Here is a 15,941-nt window from a genome sequence, read left to right as displayed (position 1 = left end):
TAACCAGCTGACCGTTGCCCACGCGCCAACGTAAGCCAATCAGGTTCTCCTAGTGAGCGAACGTCCCGTTACGTAATTAATATTCATGAGCTAAGCCTTCCCAGTAGTAGGGTTCGTACAGCGGGGTTCGGTTTGCCCGGTCCGGGGCGCTGTTGGGCTGGATTTCACGGTTGGAGACTCATCTTTGGAGGCATATTCTCTCTTTCATTACTTTCTCCCCTGATCCGCAGTGTTTGTTGAGCGTCTGCCCGACTGGACCTGCTTCATCATGGCCGTCTGAATTCAGATCCGAATCCCAGTCTGATCTCCTTTTCTCAATCATCCATCCCGATCGCTCTGGGAATCATTTCTTTGGGATTTTACTTCATTTGTGCCAATGTTCAAACATGCAGCCTCCGCCAAGAAAGGTAAGAAACCAGCGTTGGAACAGCGTGTGTTTTTTTTTGTTTTTTTTTTAAATGTGATTTGTTACATTGTCCCGAAGTTGCAACTTTGTGCCCAGCCGCGGTTTGTTTTGAAACAATGTATCAGTTTTTATATGTAACGGAAACGATGTATCAAGAGTTTTCTCGAGCGGTCCTGTTTTTATTGTTGTTTTTAAAGCAGCAGCGGTTGCGAATAATCCCGAAATTCAGCAGATATTTTTCTAGAGATGGTAGATGAGTGTTTTAGGCTGGTTTGTTCTCAGATAACGGTTAAACCGTGCAGCCACTAGAGTCGTCTTGTTTTGTGTGTTTTTACTCAGATTTGACCGAGTCACCACGCTTTTGTCAAATAGACGGATCACTGATCATTTTTCTCACCCTAAAGTCTGACGTTGTGTTACACATCAGGCTTAAATGTGTCCAAATGTCACGCACATGTGAGAAAAATGCGTTTAAATGCATATATCCTACAGAAAGATGTTTTACTGTCTCTCTCTTGGAGGTGACAGCAGAGGTGTTGGGTTTCAAACTCGTGTCCCACAGGCTGTATGGAGGAATGTGAAATTACCACGCAAAATCATTGTATTCCTATCATTCCGTGCACATTTATGCATTCTTATCATCAAAGCATTGCATCAGAGTGTAAAATCCTTAAAGGTGACGTCTGAGCAATTTTGCAATTGCTTTGTCTTGTGAAGAGAAGGAAGGCAGATAGCATGTAGCACACGTTTACCCCACAATAATACTCTTATTTTCGCTAAACGACGCTTTAAAATGCAAATATTAAACAAAGATGCGTTTGCTCTGGTCGTTGTCACGCTGATAATGTTTCCTCTCTTTTGAATGCAAGTCTAGCTCTTTCTATAGATATGCAGAACACAGGAGATAGCCTACAGTATATGATTTGTGTGAATCCTAGGTTAAATGTGAGACTAAAAGGTGCATGTGCTGGTCAGACAGTAAATGTGTTATCTAATGTGTCTTTCATGATAATTATCTGATCAGATCTGATCTGATCTATGTCTGCCATTGGTGTGGATATTTCCATAAAGACCTGAGCAAATGCCTGGAAAATGTGCTGTTTTGTTGTTTTCCTCTGACGCAAATGCTGCTGTGAGTGTTTCCTCCATCTCGGAGTAATAATGCTTCACCTGTACAGCTCAAAGTGTTGATGAGAGCCGTGCAGCCGGCTGTCATACCGTGTGTTATGGTGTAACATTGTATCCTGCTGATGCTGGTAGGGTTGGATGCCGGCCGTTCTGTATTATTTTCCATCCTCCTTGCCTTTAACCTTTAGGGAGTTGTTACAGAACCAATTATCTCCTCACCTGCCAAGTGGAGAACTTCTGTTGTAATTAACAGTTTCTCCCCAGATATTAGTCAACCTGCCCGGGCTCATTGGTCTGGTCCCATTGGGTTTTACTTGCCTGTGTGGGGCAGCTGAGTATCGCACCTTCTTTGTAGCCATGATTGGTTCAGGTACCAGAACCCAGACATTGAGGAGAATGTGTTCCTCTTGATTGTTTTTAAGAGAGTAGTAAATTGAGAATTTACTCACCCTCAGGCCATCCAAGTTTGTTTCTTCATCAGAACAGATTTAGAGAGATTTAACATCACATCACTTGCTCACCAAAAGATCCTCTGCAGTGAATGGGTGCCGTCAGAATGAGAGTCCAAACAGCTGATAAAAACATCACAATAATCCACACCACTCCAGTCTATCAATTAACATCTTGCATTAAACAGCAAGTAACTGTTTGTTTGTAATAAACGAATCCATAATTAAGCGTTTTTTTTTTTTTTTAACCATTGCTTTTGTCTAAAATACTAATCCTCTATCCATGATATTATTTTATCCAGTGAAAAAAGTAGTCACGTCTGAATTAGGAGAGAAATATACAAAGATCAAGCACCATTTACAAGACAAACAATCCAAACGAATATGTCATTGCATTTTGATGCAAGAGGACAATAGGGGATGAACTTTTTTTTCACTGGAGGAAACGTTATTATGGATTATGAACTCATATTTTGACCAGAAGGGACCGTTTAAAGTTAAAACATCTTAATGATAGATGTGTTTGCTTCACAAGACATTAACTGATGGACTGGAGTGGTGTGGGCTACATATGGATTAGTATTGTGAAGTTTTTATCAGCTGTTTGGACTCTCGTTCTGACGGCACCCATTCACTGCAGAGGATCCATTGGTAAGCAGGTGATGTAATGCTACTTTTCTCCAAATCTGTTCTGATGAAGAAACAAACTTGGATGGCCTGAGGGTGAGTACATTTTCATTAATTTTTTTATTTTTGCTGAACTAATGCCATATTTCCTGTAATCAAGATTATTTTATAGAGTTCTGGGCGGTTACGCCACCATAGTCATTCCAGCACAGAGCTGTTTATGAGCTCAATCAATGTTGATTCATAATTGAAGGGTTCTTTATCATTCCTTGACTTTTACTTCCACATACTTCAGGATGTGAGCGGTTAAAGGTCTTAAACGAAACCATCACCTGCATATTAATTGTTGACCTTAAAGCGTTTATGTTTGCAATTTCCTGTAGATAAACCTAAAACTTTTATCTTTCATATTACTGGTATGACACTGCACACTGTTAATAAAGAACCTTTATTTTTAATCAATGATTCCTTTTAACGTCCATGGAACCATTCCATTATAGTGGAAAATTATATATATATATATTTTTTTTTAGATTATTAAAGTGTTCTTCAAAAATATAAAAATATGGTTCTTTTAGGAACTTTTTTTGGGGAACTGAAAATGTTTCTTATATAGTATCACTGTGAAACTTCCCTTTGGTACCTTTACTTTTAAGAGTGTGATAAAAGAAAAATGTGACAAAATGCTACTACCATGTATTTTCAGACAGAATTTATTCTGTACCATGGTATATTAATGTTCTAAATGTGCCTTTGCTGATTACTTGCGTTAGTAAGTAAAAATTTATGAATTCTTCTGTTTTTGATACTGTATAAAATTGGCATATTTTGTATAACATAATCGTTTCTGAACTCTTTAGATAACATTAAATAATATTAGGATGTGTCATGCCAGGAAACAATTCCCCTCTTATGCTAAATATAAATAACACGTTTTTCTCACAATAAAAATACATAATCTGTTGTAATTTGATATAATTCTTTAATCTTATCCAGTTAAAATAACTTGGAAACATTTCTGACATTTTAAAGCCTTTGAAGCATTTGAGGCATTTTATACACTTCAGTGTTACTTTTATGAGGATAAGTCTCTTCAGAAATGTCCATGTCAGCAGAAAAAATGTAAACATCTGTTTTTAATTTTGGTACAGTTTTTATTTAAGTTTGTTTCAGTTGATGTAAAAATGTGTTTTTAATTTCTTTTGTATGCTTAAAAAAAAAAACTTACAGTACTTAACATAAAGCTTCATCATTGTTAGTCCAGGTCAGTTAGATCAGGTTTGTGATTGCTCATCTTATAGGTTAGACTATTATAGAACTATATCTATCTATATTATTCTAAAGTATAAGATGAGCAGCATTATATTGTGCTGGTCAGATTGTCACTGCTGGTCACTGTAATCCACTGCTGGTCAGATTGTCCTGCCCCCAAACTCACACCATTGGTTGAGCCAACGTTTTGAATGACAGCATGCCAAACTGTGACAGGAAAAAGTTTTAACACCCAAAAAATGACCCACTTGAGCTTTAATTTCTCTTGTGACATTCTGTATTTTTTTTATAGAAGGAATCAAACATAAAACTGTGTCCTTCTGCTCTGTTAGAGTTTGATTAATGGGAATTCTGCACTTGTTGTTTGTAAGGATTGTGAATTTGTTGTCGTGTCTTGTACAGCTGACTGGACCTGGAAACACAATAATGAGCTCATGTGGGACATTTTGTGTGTTTGTGCAGCTGGCATGTGCCATCCTCTTCCTCACCTCTAATGATGTTGTCTGCTCTTCAGGTAAAAGTGACACAGGAACTGAAGAACACGCATACGGAGCAGCTCGGCCGCCTGCACCTCAAACACCAGACGGAATGTGATTTATTGGAAGATATGAGGTAAGGCATAAAAAACACTGCCTAAAACACACCCGTATCCTGAAAAATAAACTAATAAAACAGGCCGCAGAAAGAAGTGAGTGAATTCTCCCCATTTTTGAAGAATGAACACAGGAGCGGGATGTGACGAAGGCATTTCCTTTGGACTTCCTGCTCGCGGGCCAGTCGTTCCCACAGCTGGAAGTCATAACTGTGCTGCTTTTCTCTTTTTTCCTGTTTTTTCTCTCCTTGTCTTCTCTTAAAAGGGATTGCGGGTTGTTTCAGAACAGGGGGAGGGAGTCGTGTTAAAACCGCTGCGTTTGGACATGGAATTTATGCATGTCTTATGCTTGTATGTGTTTGTACATGCTTACGGGTGTTTAAGAAGATATTTGACAGTGGCACACCCTCACAAGAGAGCTGAAGACAAAAATTACAGTGCAGTCGTAATCTGCTGCAGAGGCTATTTCGGTGTGTGTTAGTGTTATGGAGTAAAAAGTTGTGTGTGTCCAAAAGAAAGCGAGAGAGTGGGTCAGGATGGGCTGAACTCCATGTTTTTACAAGTAATTAGTTGATGGACTGTCTGAAAGACTAGTCTAATTTAAAGGCGAATGTGTAATTCCTAGTGCCACTGGGGTTAGTTTTTAATAATGAAATTGCAAAAATAACTATTTAATAATTGTTTTCAAACAGGTTTTCTAAACGCTTCTCCTATTTGCAGTTGCAATTTTTATTGTAAATTGTTATTATTTTTTAAAGTTTGCATAATGTATTTTCCAGAATATCCAGGAAGTCACATTTCTAATCATTTGAAACATGTTAAATACTTTTAAATACTTAAATACTTTTATTGCAGGTGCTTCACTCTGTGTCATACTGCATAGCTTTGCCTTTATTCACAATATAGAAGGGCCTCCTGTAAATTCTTGCTCAATTAAAACATCTGATTCTTAAATTAAGTAGTCTGTTTGTCATACCTTCTGTTCGGAGAATACTTTATTGCATGTAAAGTCTGCCAGCATCTAGCTTTGCATCTTTGCAGAGAGCTGCTTGCAGCACACTTTAATAGCTTTATGCCTCATAGCCAAAGACCTTCAGCTGGTGTTTCTGCTGTCCCCAACTACAGGCAGAAAACAAGACAAAAAATATTGAGACATGAAAGTCAGTCACGCCGTGAGTCAGCTAACCATCTGGAATCCTGCCGAATGTGCAGTTCCATAGCTGCTGCTAGCGATGATGCCTTGTGTCCCATCACCATTGTTAGTCAGGCTAGACACCATGCTTAAAGGTGATGCTTGTCATTTATTTAGTGAAAATGCTCAGTTTAATGTGCAGGAAGAACTGCCAAGGAAACATTGATCTGCTTTTTTGAGGCCTGTCAACTTTGTCTCAACCGATTTTGAATCACTGTTTGCCCTAATAATGGAAGTCAAAGATGGAAGGGAAGCATGAAAACTCATTTGGAAACTCTGTTTTAAAGTCTTAATTTTTGCAGTATTGTTTGATGTCACTAGTGGTGTAGAAACTACACACTTTGCCTTCAATTTGGTGTGAAAATGAGACCGAAATGCAGTCCGATTAAGATCTCAGACTGTCCAAGATCATGTCTAACTTCATAGTTTATATGTCCACTTAAAATTAGGAGAAAAATATATTTTCTATAGAAGCCCGTTTCAGCCACAGTATACATTTTTTTTTTTTTTTTAAACATAATTACGATAATTATTATATTAGTTATTTTTTCTTGCAATTCTGACTGAAAACTGCAAGATATAAACACATAATTGCAAAATATGAGCTTGCAAAATATAATTTGCAATTGCGAGATTATAAAGCATATTGCAAGAAGTCAGAATTCCGAGAAATAAATTTGCAATTGCAAGTCAAAATTGCGAGATGTGAACTCAGAATTGCATGGGAAAAAAAGTCAAAATTCTAAGATAAAAAGTCGCAATTACCTTTTTTATTTTTAATTCTGTTGCGGAAACTGACTTCCATAATTTTCAATGTTGTCTTTTCAATTAATGCAAAGTGGACTGTACTTTCATATAAAGCCCATTGAGACAAAAGCTCAGCAAGCATACAGTTAGCTAAAGGAGACTAAACTTACGCTCACATTTACACGTTCACACATTCACATTTACATCACATTTAGTTCGGCGAAGAGTCATTTCAATAGGAATGTGCACAGTCGGCAATTTCGCTTGTGGACAGAAGATTTTGCATCGGTTTGAAGTTGTTCGTGTGAATTTACATTGACACTTGATCTCAATTTGAGCTGTTTGAATGTTGTGTAAGGTGGACTAGTGTGAAATGATCATTACAGATGCTGAAAGCTAATGCTTTGTTGTCGGATCACCGTTGTTTTCACACTGCAGGACTAACTGGCTGGGGTAGCATTCAGTTGCTGCTGTGTTCACATTGCACGATGGATCGGCGACAGGAGGTTACACACACTGCATGACTTTTACAATAGGAAGAATCGCCAACAACTCTGTCTGGTCCACAAACTACGTTTCATATAACTCCTCCCTGAACTTCCCGCTGCCCTGTATCTTGCTCTCTCATTGGCTGTAGGTCATCGCCGATGTATTTTTCAGTCAGTATTCATTTCACACAGCAGGACTTTGAATCGCTGACACGTCCTGATATTTATCATGCCAGATATTTCACAGGCGTTGGCGATTCTCTTAGCTTGCGTCTTTGATAATTCACACTGCGTGATTGTCACTCGCGTGAACAAACACCTATTTTTGATTTCGCAAAACCTGTCTGCGAGTGAAAATCTCATGGTGTCATATATTATGTTTGCGTGCTTTTAAAAGTGACTTTATGGACTTTATTCACTCTCTCAATGTGAAATACATCCATAGATCTGGTCTCTGTCCTCTGTTCTTTGTTTCTCCGTCTGACTCTTGCTGACAAAAACATACGCAAACATTCTCAAGGTGGTCTAGAGGGATAAATCGATGTCTCGGCCAGGAGTCAAAGAGCCCCATTGATTGAGCTGCTCTTGTGAGTTTGATCTTCCTGTTTACCTACTGGCCCACTAATGCTCTGACCATAGTCTCTCAGACAGGACAAGGGGACGGCCGCGTGAGCAGATATGTTATTACCATAGAACTTCATAACCGTTACACTCACACTGTCAGATATATTTGGCGGTGAGTTCATAGTGTATTTTTGGAAGTGTTGCTGACTCTTACAGACCAGAACGCTGGAGTCAGTAGTAACTTCAAACATGAAGGGCTCTGCTGTAGTCTGTGTTTTTATTTCTACTGTTGATCACCTGTTTGCAAATGCGCAGACGCTGATGTGAGCATTTGAGTTACTTTACTTGTGCTAAAGGGGGGTGGTGGACTTTTTTTTTCTAGGCTTGATTGTGTTTATGGGGTGCAGTCTAACATGTGTTAATGCTTCGTTTGTTAAAAAAACACATTATTTTTCACATAATTTACCTTTATTCCACACCGCTCTGTCCCTTCTCCTCTAAACGCGGTGATCATTTCCTGCTTTTATGAAGCCCCTCCCTCAAAAATACACGATGGGCTCTGGTTGGTTAGCTGGTCCAGTGTGTTGCCTCTAGAGAGCTTCTGAATATCCCGCCCCTCACCTCAGCGGCATGTGCTCCAGTTGTATTGTAAACAATGGTGTCGTCTATATTGCTTATCAGTTTGAGCCCGATTGAGACACAGAGAATAGTAGTGAAGAGGATCACGCAGAACCTGTGCTTTTAATGGTAGGCCTAAGTTTTTTGTTTGTTGTTGTCTCATACTTTTAGATACACTGTTATTTGTAAGTGCTACTGCTTCTGTTCGCTTTTAATATACGGTTTTATTCTAATTAAAGCTTTAATACAGTACGGCAACCGCACACGCGTCCATGTATAACGCTTCTCATAGCTACAGTATGTGAAAAGTGTATTCACTGAGCTGATGATCTGAATGAGAGAGAGAGATGCAGATGGACAGTATTAAGAACTGTTGCTGGAACATTGGTTTTGAAACTTGTGAATCCATTAGAATCGTTAGAAGACAGAATCACGATTCATATATGAATAGATTTTTACATGCACCCGTAGTTTTCTCTTCCTCTTCTCTAAAGCAGGGCAGCATGGCCTCGCCCCCTTTGCTGCGTGTTCCCGGGGGCGGGGTTTATGTAAAATTCTGGGTTCTTGTCATAAAGGACCCGGGAAGTAACTACCAGCCGTTTTTGTAGGCATTAAACTGTCAGAATTTTAAAATACGTTATCTCTGTTTGCATTAAACTTTCAGCTTCGTAACTTTGCAGATATTGTTTATGCTCAAACAGCAACATTACACACTAACTAACGTTAAAAAAGTGAAACCGCAATCAACCACCCCTTTAGGTTGCTAGGCTGCTATGAGTTGTTGTCTATTGGTCAAAAAAGTCCAACTTCAAGATATTCCAGTCACTAGATATGGCTCAGGTGAGGTCCCAACTTTTTTTTGTCTGCTGGGCGAAAATCAAGGTCTGATTATTTAGAAAAATAATAGCATTAGCGTTGCACTTTTTTTCAGTCTTTCCTCTACCTAATAACAATTGTGATTTTGTGATTTTATTTAATTTTTTTTTTTATTATTTTTTTTTTTAAACGAACAAAAACAAAAAGCTCCAGGTTTGCTGTGCTTGTTTGCACAATTTGGCCAGAAAATGTTGTGATTTTTAGATATAATTAAATATGACTGTTATTACAATAATAATAATCCTTGTATGTTGTTATCGCTACTTATTATCTAAATAAAAACAATACTAATATTACGTAAGTGTATTTGAATAATTTCTTCATTTTCAAATGTTAAACCATCATGCTTTTACTTTGACAGAAAACCGCTCTGTGCCTTTAAAGCTTCTCTTTTGTTGACAACAGCTGGTTTATAAGTGCTTCTCAATGCAAATTTGAGAAGAAGTTTAGTGCATGTTGCATTTTCAAATGCACATTGTAAGCAGATGTAAATATGAGTTCAAGTGGTGCAGAATTTACTGTGAGCTGATCTGAAACACTGAAAACACTGGATCATGAGATGCTCATGTGTAAATGAACACCATGCAGCGCATCACACAGAAACACAACGGGGCATATTTTTATGTAAATACATCACACCCTTTGCATACTGATAATCACACTAAGCCATATTGCGATTTCATTTTTATTTTGCTTAATCATTCAGCCCTAAATAACACACCTCTCCTATTCACATGACTTGAGGAATCATTCATATCCGTAGCACAAATGGTGGGGGATAAATTATTTGCACAGGGCAGCGGTTGAGCGACTGTATCTAAATCAGAGATGCCCTGATACTGCCGACAGGAAGACATGGGATTGTGGGAAATAGATGAGGAATCCTGTGTGATATTAAAGAGCTGAAAAAGAGTTGTTGTTTCAGAAACTGATGGATGGAGCAGATGAAGAAGATGGAAAAAGCAAAGCAGACGAGGAGAAATAGTTGCTTTGAGGGAGCCGCTTTGTGTATGAGACACATAATGAGTTCCATCAAGACTCTTCTGGCTGGATCTGTTTCTCTTGCGCTTTCTGACTCTTTGTTTCATTGTGAACCCGTGAGGCAGTATGACGACTATACTGTTTTTCTAGAAAACGCTATGAGTGTGCAGGCCTGCTTAATGTTATTTACATGTGAGAGTGGTGAAGAGCCATTTCATAATGTCTGTCCTTAATCAAGACGAGGAAAACCTTATGAAAAAGGCATTTGATATGACCATTATTATGAATTAAGTATTATGTTTAAGAATATTTGTGTGTCCAAGTTCCTAATGCAAAGTAAATAATCATGCAAAATTTCTAAATTATGAATGTTTTGCCGTTTAATTTATTGGATTATTTAAAACATATACATTATTAAATTATTATTTCATATAGAAGCCATTTTTGCTTTGAATTCCCAGTAAACATAGCTCAATTGTGTTGGGTTGTTGTAGGCTCTTATGTTGGGTTCTCACAGGGTTTTCTGAATCAGATCTGACCTGAGCGTTAACTCTATCATCCAAATGCACAGAAATCATGCTCTCCATCATTCTTTAATGAATGAGCTTTTCTTACCACCGACGTCACACTCACAAGCCCACGACTCTCAAAGGCTTTAATGAAATTGAGTCGGCCTGCCTCCTGAATCTCAAGGCTAATTTGATCAGAGAGGTATTTCATGAAAAGTCTTTTCATTCTTTCAACGGCATTCTCAAACACCGAAAACGCATCTGCTCGCTGACTTCAGACCAGCTCGAGCCTCAATCTGCGTCACACGTGGACAATAAATAGTGTAAATGTTTTAGGTTGGTCTAGGTAGACATGAAATTAAAGCGATCGTTTTAGATGCACACAAAAAGGAAAATTCTGTCATTTACTTCCCCTCATGTCACCTGTATGACATTCTTTCCTCTACAGAAAGACAATAAAAGAAAGGAAGATATTTTGAATAACGTGTCTGTTTTTTTTTTTTTTTCTTATAATGAAAGTTAATGGGGTCTATTGTTGATTTGGCCACCATTGACCTTCATTGCATGAGCAAAAAAAAAAAAAAAGAGTTAATCAGAGGAAAATGTCTGTTAATTTGGTCTGTTCCTCACACAAAGCGATTATATGAATTCAGAAGACTAATGTAGCAAGCCAGTTTTATATATTACTTTTATGATGCAGTAAAATGATGACAGAAATGTTTTGCAACATTCAGATGTCTAAAATATTAAGCAGCACAGTTGTTTTCAACATGGATAATAGTCAGCAATGATTCTTGAGCAGCAAATCAGCATATTAGAATGATTTCTGAAGGATCATGTGACACTGAAGACTGGAGTAATGATGCTGAAAATTCAGCTTTGCATCACACAAATAAATTACATTTTAAAATGTATTCAAATAGAAAACGGTTATTTTAAATTGCAATAATATTATTGTTTTTACCACAAGTAAATGTCTTTCATTTTGTCCTGTTACTCACACAAAGCGATGATATGAATTCAGAACACCTATGTAGCACACAAGTTGTAAGATATTACTTTTATAGTGCTCTAATGGTTTTTATTTTAGTAATTGAGGTTTCAAATCCCTAAACGTTGTTATGAGAAGTGATTCTTGCCTTAGCTAGCACCCTGAATCTGTATTATAGTGCTTTCTCTGATGTCTTTAGAGCGGTAGAACAATAGGAGCGAGAGGCCCAGACATGCCTTCTGTCCTGGAGATGATCTGGAGGGCTGTGTGTGTGCTTGCTCGTGAGTGTTTAGTGTGGAAAAAAGCAGATGACTCTGATCAGGGAAGGAAAAGTGCGCAAATTCCTGGAGATTTCAGACCGTGCCTTGAGGATGGAGGCTTTACAACACGTGAGGCGAGCAAAACGGATTCGGATGTGAAAAGTGAGCCAGTGTGTGATGTTATAGATTATGATGGGTGTTTTTCAGAAGGGGATGAAGGAATTTGAGGAGGCATGTGAGAGCAGGAGGTGCTGATAAAGGAAGGAGGAGAGTTGTCTCCCTCGAGTTCACATTCTCTCATGCTCACTTTAACACCGAGTCATGTTCTCCCACACAAACACAGCATTCATAAGCAAATTCAACCGTACACGTTTATGAATTCTTAAAGAGAGCAAGCGAGCCAAATGCTTCAAAGTGGAATGCTTTACACATGCTCCAGAAAGTCACGAAAACGCGCAGTTTACACTAAAATAAAGAAAATTTTGCCAATTTGAGGAATTTTTTTTTTTTGTATTAAAGTAATTTCCCCTCAAATTATTTCTACTGTAATGCTTCAGACATTTTAACCTCTTTAAGTGATGTTTTTCAGATTATCTTTAATGCGGTAAAATCATCTTTTTGTAATGCGGTAATTTTTAATTAAACGATCCCTTGCATATAAATATTTTACTATTTGAGTTTTAGGCAAAGTGTGCTTTATTGTCATGAAAATGATGTGACAATGTACACTACAAATCATAGAAATCAGCACACTGACACTGAAGACTGGAGTAATGATGCTGAAAATTCAGCTTTGCATCACAGAAATAAATTACATTTTAAAATGTTTTAAAATTGAGAACAGTTATTTTGAATTGTAATATTATTTCATAATTGCTGTATTTTTGATCAAATAAATGCAACCTTGGTGAGCAGAAGAGACCTCTTTCAAAAACATGAAAAACTTGTCGACCCCGAACTTGAAAAAAATCTTAATGTTCCTCAAAATAAGCTTCATTTTTCTTTTAAGAAAAATATTTCTGTCTTTTGATTTTGGAGTGTAAAATTACTCAGACATATTCTTTAAAGGTTTTGTGAGATTCACAGAGGACGTCACATCAGAAACACACACTTGGCCATCTGTTGTGTTGTGTGATTACATCGGTCTTACACCCAAACAACCACTAATTGGAAAAGCTAGAAGTGAAACACAAGGCCTTGACCTCTGTGACCTCTTCCTCTCCTCTCACCAATAGCTCAGACGCCTCTGACATTCTTAATTAGATCGAAAACGCTCCTCCTAATGCCCATCGATTCTCTTATCTCATCTCCGAGTCTCTCCATCCCTTTGTCTTGGCCTGTTGTTGTACTTTGTTTTTATTCTCTGGATTTAACTCTCCTGCACTCTTGTTCTTGTTAGTGATGCTAGAGTCAAGCATCACTATTACCGGTTCTCATGCTTGGAGTTAGTAATTTTGACCCTTTAACCTTGAGAATTAAAGTACTGTGTATCATCCTGGTCTGTTTGTGAATGTTTCTAAGTGAACAGATGCTCCATTTTTACCTGCTAGATGAACAGGTTAAAAAAAAATACACCGAAGGAGGGATTTGAGCCATATTTAAAGACCAGACTTTCTCTTTAAAAAAAAAAAAAAGTGGTTTGGATAAAACAAATGGAAAGTGAAAGTAGATAGTTATGATAAATTGTTATATTAGGCCAGAAGTAGTTCACATTATCTTCCTTGGTTTACTGACCTCTGGATTAGTTTTATGTGTTTATGCCTGAACACACACACGTCACTCTCCCATCTGTATGTTTTTACAGTGTTTGACTGTTGTACTGCTTCTTAGGAAGCAATTAGTCATTTCGCATTTTGTACAAATTTGTATAAACAACTGCAACCTGTTAGTGTCTCCCAAAACTTTTTTTAGAAACTTAAGTCATGCTTAAAGGAATAGTTCACCCAAAAAAGAACATTTGCTGAAAATTTACTCACCCTCAGTCCATCCCAGATATAGATAAGTTTGTTTCTTCATTGAAACAGATTTGGAGAAATGTATCATTCCATCACTTGCTCACCAATGGATCCTCTGCAGTGAATGGGTGCCGTCAGAATGAGAGTCCAAATGCCTAAAATAATCCACACCACTGCAGTTCATCAATTAATGCCTTGTGAAGCCAAAAGCTGCGTGTTTATAATAAACAAATCCATCATTAAGACACTTCTGGCCAAAATATGAGTCCATAATAATGCTTCCTTCAGTGAAAAAGTCCATCCCCTGTTTTCTCTTACATCAAAATCCACCCACATATTTGTTTAGAACCATTTTGGACTGTTTTTGGCTTGTAAAAGGTGCTTGAGCTGTGCATATTTCTCCCCTGATTCAGACAAGATGACTTTTTACATTGGCGAAAGCATTATTGTCCACAGGACTTGTTTAAATGATGGTTTTGTTTCTCACAAACGCTATTCTTTTAGTGTTTGACTTTCTCTTGTAACTTCTGCCTATAAGATAAATGACATTGGCTGCGTTGCTGTGTGTGTTTGTAGTTTTGTAGGAGATTCCTGGGTTTACAGCTTGACTCTAAGCATTCAAATTGCTCAGATCTGCCTCGAGTGTTTCCGCACTAAACAACCCCTGCAGAAAGTGCCGTTCTGCTCGCAGTAAACACAGTGTGTCTCAATGCTCAAGTCCACTTAAAGTCTAAAGAATTACAGTTAACTAGATATTTTCATTTTCTTAATGTGTTGCTGTGGTTAGGAACTTCTAGTTGGTCGGTTGGTGGTTGTTGGACTAGTTACATGCTAAAATCTAGCACTTAATGTGTTCGGGGTTTGTTGAAATGAGTAGCAGTAATAGCAATGCTTGCAAGAGGAATCGTTAAGATTGCTTTCCAGATATAATGATCGAATTAGCACATAACATTCAAGTTCTAATTGCAATCATTGCTGTATTGATTTAATAATTTAAGTGCCATTCAATCCGGACTGACAGTGTTTCCGAGGACACTGCTGGGCTTTTCCCAGCTGTAGACAGACACTCAGACCTGTTGGTCCCAGAGCAAGGACCTTCATTAGACGTCCACGGCTCCTCAGGCTGAGATGCTGCCCTGTAATTAGTCATTCTGAGGTTTGCTGTAATTATTGACTTAGACTCCGATCTTACCCCATTTCCTCTTCCTCTGGATGCCTCCTCTTCCGGCCCGATTCTCTTTGTTTCCTTGTATGTATGTTCAGAATGCCATGCTACATAATATTTTTTTAAAAAGTGTTATGAAGTAATTAGTACAAAATTAGTTAAAACTACTTGCTCAATTTAACACTCAATTTATTATAATTTAAAATACATCTTTTATATTGTAATACATTTTAAAATGTAATTTATTTCTGTGATGCAAAGCTGATTTTTCAGCGTGGTTACTCCAGTGTCACATGATCCTTCAGAAATCATTCTAATATGCTGATTTGCTATATTGATGATATATTTCATTTTTCAGGATTCTTTGAATAGAAAATTCAAAAGAACAGCACTGATTTGAATATAAATCCTTTGTAACGTTATAAACGTGTTTCATGTAATTTTTTATCAATTTAATGCATCCTTAATGGAAAAAAGTTAATTTCTTTAAAAAAAAAAAAAACGTACTGACCTAAAACTCTTAAACGGCAGTGTACACCACATTTGACTGTGTAGCTCACAGAGGAGACATATTAGTAGACGTGACCTCAGGCCAATTGACCCTTGACCCTTACTATGGTGTTTCCTATGTAAGTCAGTCGTGGCAAAGAGTTAAACATCTGGAGTTCACATGCTCCACTGTCTGAATGCAGCCTCTTCTTGTGGATTGTACTTCCTGCCTAGTTACAACCAGCCTCACCCCACACACTGAGTCTGTTAACCCTTGTTAGCATATGCCACCTTCTCTTACCACTCTGCACTTGTGGTTGTCACCTTAATGTCCTGTGCAAAGTGTAGAAAAAGACAACTATTCATCCCACTCCATGTGCATTTTTTGCCAAAAGTGTTTATTTACATTTTAATATTTGCATTTTTATGTTTAGATTTATTTATATAACTACATTAATACAAATATATATAAAAATATATGATTAAAGGGATACTCCACCCCAAAATGAAAATTTTGTCATTAATCACTTACCCCCATGTCGGTCCAAACCCATAAAAGCTTCGTTCGTCTTCGGAACACAATTTAAGATATTTTAGATGAAAACCGGGAGGTTTGTGACTGTCTCATTGAC

At 37.6% G+C, this 15,941-nt stretch overlaps 1 protein-coding gene across 3 annotated transcripts in view; it reads left to right on the top strand.

The window, feature by feature from the left end:
• The first annotated feature begins 133 nt into the window (after positions 1–133).
• LOC131524160 (F-BAR and double SH3 domains protein 2) overlaps positions 134–15,941 on the top strand; it is an 82,526-nt gene continuing 66,718 nt past the window's right edge. For 2 of the 3 annotated variants that reach the window (XM_058750957.1, XM_058750955.1), the window contains exons 1-2: positions 134–407; positions 4,397–4,494. In XM_058750957.1, the coding sequence (XP_058606940.1) occupies positions 387–407; positions 4,397–4,494 (119 nt within the window). In that variant the 5' untranslated portion in view covers positions 134–386. The remainder of the gene's footprint in view (positions 408–4,396; positions 4,495–15,941) is intronic. The other variant, XM_058750958.1, reaches the window with a different exon arrangement.

This window comes from Onychostoma macrolepis, chromosome 18 (genome assembly GCF_012432095.1).
Source record: "Onychostoma macrolepis isolate SWU-2019 chromosome 18, ASM1243209v1, whole genome shotgun sequence".
Taxonomy (NCBI): Eukaryota; Metazoa; Chordata; class Actinopteri; order Cypriniformes; family Cyprinidae; genus Onychostoma; species Onychostoma macrolepis.
This window is presented reverse-complemented; position numbering and strand designations above follow the sequence as displayed.